The 8844-nt window shown below is 37.2% G+C and overlaps 1 protein-coding gene across 1 annotated transcript; it reads right to left on the reverse strand.

Moving 5' to 3' along the window:
• Positions 1-755: 755 nt before the first annotated feature.
• On the reverse strand, positions 756-8437 carry LOC115226230. Its single transcript, XM_029797254.2, has 3 exons — positions 8373-8437; positions 3690-3803; positions 756-1934 (listed from the first exon to the last, which is right to left on the reverse strand). The coding sequence occupies exons 1-3, from the start codon at positions 8406-8408 to the stop codon at positions 912-914; spliced, it is 1173 nt and encodes a 390-aa protein (XP_029653114.1). The 5' UTR covers positions 8409-8437; the 3' UTR covers positions 756-911.
• Positions 8438-8844: the final 407 nt, after the last annotated feature.

An 8844-nucleotide genomic window follows, 5' to 3' on the forward strand; every position in this document is an offset into this window, starting at 1 on the left:
TATTATATATATATAGGTTCAGACTTGGCAGTGTGATAAGAAGTTTTTTTTGTTTCCCAACCTCATGGCTCCGGGTTCAGTCCGACTGTGTGGCACCTTGGGCGAGAATATCTTCTATTATAGCCTTGAGCTGATCAGACATTTGTTGTCAGAGGATTTGGTTGACGGAAACTGAAAGAAGTCTATTGAATGTGTGCGTGTGTGTGTGTCTTTGTATCCGTGTTTGTCACCTGCATATTTATGTTTGTTTACATAAGTTTGGGCAACGATACAGCCATCAATATAACAACCGTATTGTTCGGGACTGCGACTAAAGTCATCGATCAGCTCAGAATTTGAAGAAAACAATTGCCCAAGGTGCCACACAAGCCAAAATTGTTTGTAAAAGACGTATTCCATCGCTGCTTACTCCTGAAGTTAGAATGTGCCACCCATCCACCCACTTTCAGAAGCACTAGGTCAAGAGTTTGGATAAAAATTTCATTTCATAGGTGCAGGTGTGGCTGTGTGGTAAGTAGCTTGCTAACCAACCACATGGTTCCAGGTTCAGTCCCACTGCGTGGCATCTTGAGCAAGTGTCTTCTGCTATAGCCCCGGGCCGACCAATGCCTTGTGAGTGGATTTGGTAGACGGAAACTGAAAGAAGCCTGTCGTATATATGTATATATATATATATATATATGTATGTGTGTGTGTGTTTGTTTGTGTGTCTGTGTTTGTCCCCCTAGCATTGCTTGACAACCGATGCTGGTGTGTTTACGTCCCCGTCACTTAGCGGTTTGGCAAAAGAGACCGATAGAATAAGTACTGGGCTTACAAAAAGAATAAGTCCCGGGGTTGAGTTGCTCGACTAAAAGGCGGTGCTCCAGCATGGCCGCAGTCAAATGACATACCAATATATTTTGTTACGTTTATTTTATCTTGCCATTGATAAAGAAAAAACGGTTTTTAGGTCCATGAATCATAGCAGGAATACGCGCATAAGAACTTGTGCTAATTACTATTGTATCACATTTAATAAGGACAAATTGGTCCAGAATTAACTTCCGTACACCCTCACAAACCTCTGATTTATTGTATCTGTAAGGCTTATCCATATGTATTATAGGTCCTGCCGTATCAACAGATCTTTTGCCGTAATAAGTTTTTGCCAATCGTCGTATGTTTTCTGAATCTGCAGTCACAAAAATTCTCGCATTGTTTCCTGTTTCATTCAAAAACTTCCATATGACATCAACCAATTTTGGTGGCGTAATAACACGATTATCCCACGGTATAGTAGGATTTTTACCAATTCTTATTTGAGCACAAATTAGTTTCGTTTCTGGGTTTGGTCTGGCTTTTTTCAGGAAAGTGTCAAGTTCTACCTGAGCAATTGGACTCAATTTAAACAAAGATTGAAACACCTTTACATACATTTCACCTCTACTCCAAGGAGGGATTTTCTTCTTATATAATCCATTACGTTGGAGTAGGTGAAGATAATCTTGGTTAGCAGCAATGAAAACTACATCTTGTGGATATCTGGCATTGAAATCAATTGTAGCAAGACTGTTTGTAAATCCATTATTATTCCGAACATCAATCGATATCGAAGACATATTTCCAAACGCGGACATTGAAAAATTCCACCTGTAATCATTCGGTACCAAGGTTTCAGTTAGTGGACAAGGGTTTGTCATAATAATGCCGAATGTCCTGTCTGTTGCCATTGATAACATATACGTCGACAGAATGCCAACTAAGCGATTACCCCAACCGCTACAATGAACGGCACCGATTCCGCCAGCACATTTATAAATAAGGTATTTTGTTCTGTTTGGAGTCATCTCGGTTTTTTTTTTCACTTCAATTGCGTACTTTTGTAGTATTGATTCAAATTCTTTTTTTATTTGAAGTTCAATTATCTCCTGGTATTGCTTAATGTGGTTTTCCTGTCAGAAAAAGAAAAAGAGAATATATACTATTTTTCTTTTGGTGGGGGTGGAGTTATGATTCCTTGTTCAGAACCATAAAAAAACCCTGCCCAACTATGTTTAATTAATGTATTGCTATAAAAAAAGGCTAATGAACAGGGTTTAACCCTTTCGTTACTGTATTTATTTTGAGATGCTCTGTATTTCTTTCAATTACTTTAAATACAACAAAGAATTTAGTAAAATAACTTAGTTATCATTCAGCTAGTGTTAGGAACATAAATTGTGACTAAGGTTTGGTGGAAGATTTTAATTCAGAACTTATGAAAACAAGACATTTGTACTCAGAGCCAGAGCCAGCTTCAGCCAGGTTGGTATCAAAAGGGTTAAGAATTGATTCTCTATTATATATTTTAACCCTTCTGTTACCATATTTCTGTTGAGATGCTCTGTGTTTCTTTCAATTAATTTTAAATACAACAAAGAATTTAGTAAAATAACTTAGTTATCATTCAGCTAGTGTTAGGAACATAAATTGTGACTAAGGTTTGGTGGAAGATTTTAATTCAGAACTTTTGAAAACAAGACATTTGTGATGCAGAGCCAGAGGTGGTTTCAACCAGGTTGGTATCAAAAGGGTTAAGAATTGATTCTCTATTATATATTTACAGGCTGACCAGGCCATACCCTTTCTAGTTAGAAAATCTTTTCCAGATGATGATATGTATGACCCAAGATATTTGTAATCAGAAACCATATTTAAGGGCGCATTGTTGAGAGTATGGATGATGCAATCACTGTTGGACAGGCACTTATTTACATAGTTAAAAGGGGGAAGGGATACCTGGTGTGGAGTTGTGAGAATGTAAACAAACTAACACACACTCACCCATATATATTCCTCTTTATAGGTTATTGTACGCCATTACACAGAAACGAATCATCATCATCATCATCATCGTTTAACGTCCATTTTCCATGCTAGCATGGGTTGGATGGTTCAACTGAGGTCTGGGAAGCCAGGATTACTCAGGGTTACTCACTTTTGCCAGCGGAGTGCAGAGTGGTTGGAGCAACATGAAATATAGACAAGTGCAACTTGAACTCCGATGTTGATTGTTTTTGGGTAAATCTTTGGCTTTGAACCGGCCTAGGGATATCTCACTTCGTTATTTCTCAATGAGGAATTTAGCGGTTTGGCAAAAGTGACCAATAGAGTAAGTATAGACTTAAAAAAAGGGAGCTCTTTCTCTTTTCTCTTTCTCTTTTACTTGTTTCAGTCATTTGACTGCGGCCATGCTGGAGCACCGCCTTTAGTCGAGCAAATCGACCCCGGGACTTATTCTTTGTAAGCCCAGTACTTATTCTATCGGTCTCTTTTGCCGAACCGCTAAGTGACGGGGACATAAACACACCAGCATCGGTTGTCAAGCAATGCTAGGGGGACAAGCACAGACACACAAACATATACACACACACTTATATATATATATATACATATATACGACAGGCTTCTTTCAGTTTCTGTCTACCAAATCCACTCACAAGGCATTGGTCGACCCGGGGCTATAGCAGAAGACACTTGCCCAAGATGCCACTCAGTGAGACTGAACCCGGAACCATGTGGTTGGTTAGCAAGCTACTTACCACACAGCCACTCCTGCTCCTTCTAAGAATAAAACCTTTCAATTCAGTGCCCCAGCATGGCCCTGGTTTAATTACTGAAATCAAATAAGTAAGAGATAAAAGCAAAGCTAAGACATACATACATACCAATAATCGGTAGATCTGAGTGACTTCAGTCGGAGAGGATGTTGTGAAATGCATATGCTGTAACACAACCATACCTACTACAGTTAGCAGTAGGAAACAGAAGATAATCCATATCTGTAACATAATAATGATGATGATAATAATAATAATAATAATAATAATAATAATAATAATAATAATAATAATAATATCTCAGCGAAAGAGTTTGACAAGCTCAGAAAATATAAAGACCTACTCATTGAAATTGATAAAATGTGGCATCTCAAGGCGGTTACAATACCAGTGATCGTAGGAGCACTAGGAATGATCAAGAAGGGAACCGAAAATTATATGAGAATGATCCCTGGCTTACCATCCCTGCAAGAAGTGCAAAAGATTGTCTTAACTGGTACATCACACATATTGAGAAGAGCATTGTCGATGTGAGAACTGTTGCTGCTCATGTATTTTAATTTAACTTAAAAGAAAAAAAAAAAAAAAAAAATGAACGAACTATTGAGTTTGGTTTAATGGCCTACAAGTGTATACTATGAGTTTCTTTGCCCTAGGAGTCGGGAAGACACTCGGCAAGAAATGGAAGCAAATTTGAAAGAAGAAAAAGAAAAAAAAATAATAATAATAATAATGCCAACATTATGGAATAACAACAGAAAAAAGATGGTATAGGCACACACCAGAAAAGGTCACAGAAAACGAGAAAGCAACCATACTCTGGGATATGCCGATACACACAGATAGAGAAATTAAGGTCAACAGACCAGATATAGTTGTCAGAGATCATGAAGGAAAAAAATGCTTTCTAATTGATGTATCAATACCGGCAGCTGACAACGTGTCTCTAAAAGAAATGAAGAAACTTTCAAAATACAAAGACCTGGAAATAGAGGTAACTAGAATGTGGAATCTAAAAACAGAAACAATTCCTATCATAATAGGTGCATTAGGCATGATAAAAAAATATTCAGACAAATACATAACAAAAACACCAGGACTTACAAACACATATAACATACAGAAGATTGCACTACTAGGCACTACACACATCCTACGCAGAACACTTGCCATACAATAACCATCAGAGCATCACAACAAATCACAGCACATACCCAAGGCACACAGAGCTGCGCTCGGTAGGGAAGTGAAAGCATGCTATAAAAATAAAACTACTGAATAATAATAATAATAATAATGATAATAATAATAATAATAATAAATGCCCTGATGCAGTACCAGGCAGTGGCTCTCATGGCTTCTGATCTTAACTGACTGGAAGTGTTATCATGTACATTGTTTTGTCTTGGTATAAAAGATGGTCTACAGCAAATATTCTGCTCAATACCACAGATTTGCTTGTCAGTTGTTTGACCATAACCAGATGAGCATGTCCCTTAGTGGCTGACAATATGTGCATCTCTGATCACGAGCAGAAGTAGTGGGGGAGCATCATAGCCATGTGTTGAGAGGAATTCTTTGGGGTTTGAATAATTCACCTCTGGAAACATGGGTGTTTCGTTCAACATCCTTAAACAACCCTTATTCAGGGACCTTTCGAGTGGGATGGGTTACTCGACCTGAAGAAAATTCTCACTGGGCCCCACCTGCAAGGTCATGTGCTGTTTATCTTGATATGAGATCACCATGTCGCGCACATATGGTTGTGATGCATGTGCCTGGTGTACCCTTATCAGACGGGTAGTCATGATGGGTATACTGGGCTTCGTATATTTTACCCCAGTGTCACTTTGATGGCATGCTCTGCTCGCTCACTCAATAATAATAATAATAATAATAATAATAATAAAGAGCTGCACAATATATTCACTGGGTAATTTGCAAAAACCTGGATTTGCCCCATGAAAAAAACTGGTGGGAACACAATCAACCTCCTGTGCTTGAAAGTGACCACATCTCACTCCTCTGGAACTTCACCATTCAAACTGACAGGAAGATAAATGCAAATAGGCCAGACATCATATTGAAAGACTTCAGACAAACAACATGCCTCCTCATTGATATGACTGTCCCAATCGATATAAACGTATCTGTCAAGACCTACCAAAAACTGAGCAAATATAAAGATCTTGAAATAGAAATCAGTAAAATGTGGAAGCTGAAGACGAAAACAATACCTGTTGTCATAGGTGCCCTGGGAATGATAGCGAAAGGGACTGATTGCTACCTAACTCAGATACCAGGAAACCCCAAAATGGCAGAAATTCAAAAGATAGTGCTCATGGGAACTGCTCATATCCTACGCAAAATACTCTCTATGTAATCCCAAGGTTTAAAACAAACTTGTTTTTTTATTTATTTATTATTAATTTTTTTTTTTTTTATGTATTAGACATTCACTAGTACAACACAAAAAAAAAAAAAAACCCAAATATATGGCACAGAACTTCTAACCTGTTGTCTCTGGGTGAAACTTGGAGCCAACTTGTACAGACATAAAGCAAAAGTCAAACATAGAATAATAATAATAATAATAATGCCAACATTATGGAATAACAACAGAAAAAAGATGGTATAGGCACACACCAGAAAAGGTCACAGAAAACGAGAAAGCAACCATACTCTGGGATATGCCGATACACACAGATAGAGAAATTAAGGCCAACAGACCAGATATAGTTGTCAGAGATCATGAAGAAAAAAAATGCTTTCTAATTGATGTATCAATACCGGCAGATAACAACATGTCTCTAAAAGAAAATTTTTTTTAATGGGTTAACATTCCTGCTTCCAAAAAGTGAATAAACAAATGAAATAAAAAACTATAGACCCATAACCTGCTTAACAACTACACTTGCGTCAGAAATTAATTAGCACTTCTCAAATTTCTACATTAAATAGGTTAAATCAATTAACCTATGAGCTGTTCAAAACGTCTTACGCGATGAGAAAACTTAGTATGGTGTGATTTCGGTCCTTGCGAGGCGCTACCTATATCTATTAAACAAAGGAAGATTTGTCTGCATCCGCACTCCAAGTTGTTGCACTGCTATGTCAACATCATAAGGCTGTAGACTCTCAAACTGCTCTGCAAACAAAGTTACGTCATCGTTCTGCGCAACAGTGAACTCGCAACAAAGCAATAGTTCGAGATATGGCCACTAGGTGACAGCACATACCTTGAGTGAAGAGCAAATCAAGGGTGCTAATTAATTTCTGACGGTAGTGTATGTACAAAACGCTAACATCTGTCCTGACGGAATATACTTATAGTTTTTTAACAGACAGCAGCATATTCCCTATTGAACAGAAAGGATGTAAACGTGGATCCTATGGTTGTAAAGATCAACTACTCATCAATAAGATGATCTTAGAAGATTGTCACAAATGACACAAAAGCTTATCAATAGCCTGGATAGACTATAAAAAGGCTTTTGATAGCCTACCACATAGCTGGATAAAGAAATGCCTGGAAATGTATAAAATAGCGCCTACTCTGCGAAACTTTTTGTCTGTAAGTATTTATATTTTATATTTTTTTAATTTTTAATTTTTATATTTTTAATTCTTAATTTTTTTTTATAACTAACCAAATAGTATAAAAATGTTAAATATAATATAAGCATAAACACTACATACGTTTCATGGCTATAATTCAATTCAAACTACAATTAAGTTTAAATTCAATTAAAAATTCAAATTAAAATTATGGTCAATCTTCAGGTTAATAATAGAAATATTAAAATTACTAAGTCTCTACAAAAGAGATTATGGCAGCGTTTACTGGAAATTAATTGCTATCGCCATATTAATATGGCATTCTTATAGATATAAGAATAATCGCTGCCATGGTCAGCTCCATGAGGCCACCGCCATCAAGATAGCTATTGATACACAATCTGTATCCATTATAACCTTCGAACAAGGGAGGTCAGCCGCTTCACACTGCCAGTCCGATAGCTACAGACATGTTTCGGGGTATTGCCCCTTGTCAATGTAGCGCAGTCAGACCCGCAGGTGTCACCACTGACGTCTCTGTTCGAAGGCTTATATTTACCTAGTTTCAGTAATTTTAATATTTCTATTATTGAAAACAAGTGGATGTATTCCACTGAAACTAGGTAAATATAAGCCTTCGAACAGAGACGTCAGTGGTGACACCTGCGGGTCTGACTGCGCTACATTGACAAGGGGCAATACCCCGAAACGCCGGTAACTGTCGGACTGGCAGTGTGAAGCGGCTGACCTCCCTTGTTCGAAGGTTATAATGGATACAGATCATGTATCAATAGCTATCTTGATGGCGGTGGCCTCATGGAGCTGACCATGGCAGCGATTATTCTTATATCTATAAGAATGCCATATTAATATGGCGATAACAATTAATTTCCAGTAAACGCTGCCATAATCTCTTTTATAGAGACTTAGCAATTTTAATATTTCTATTATATATATATATATATATATATATATATATATATATATATATATATATATATATATATATATATATGTGTGTGTGTGTGTGTGTGTGTGTGAGTATACATAATGAACTCTCCCACCATTAGACACCGTATGAGGGTTTGAGAATTTCTTACCGAACAACCACATTACTTTCAAATTTTTGCACAAGCCCAGCAATTTCACAGAGTGGGTAAGGCGATCACATAGACCCCAGTGTTCAACCCCATTAACTATATATCTTGGGTTTTAGTAGGGCTAGCTACGTACCGTGAAGTTCTTCTGTAAACTGGAACGCAATTCCATTGGAAATTTCACCGGACAAATTTCTATGAACGAAATAATAAAAATGATGATAATCATAATAATGATGATGATGATGATGATGATGATGATGATGACATTTTAAAAAAGGATTGCCATAACATTTCCCAAAGGTAAACAGTCAAGACGAAGAGCGCAATTCAAGTGTAAGATATTCTATTAGTTGAAAGATATTTCGACAGTACGTCTGTCTTTGTCAAGTTCAAAATAAGAAGTGATAAAAATTGAAAATTACAGAAATGACAGAACTTTTTATCACTTATAATAATAATAATAATAATAATAATAGGCACAGGAGTGGCTGTGTGGTAAGTAGCTTGCTAACCAACCACATGGTTCCGGGTTCAGTCCCACTGCGTGGCATCTTGGGCAAGTGTCTTCTGCTATAGCCCTGGGCCGACCAATGCCTTGTGAGTGG

The sequence above is a fragment of the Octopus sinensis genome, linkage group LG29, assembly GCF_006345805.1.
Source record: "Octopus sinensis linkage group LG29, ASM634580v1, whole genome shotgun sequence".
NCBI classification, from domain to species: Eukaryota; Metazoa; Mollusca; class Cephalopoda; order Octopoda; family Octopodidae; genus Octopus; species Octopus sinensis.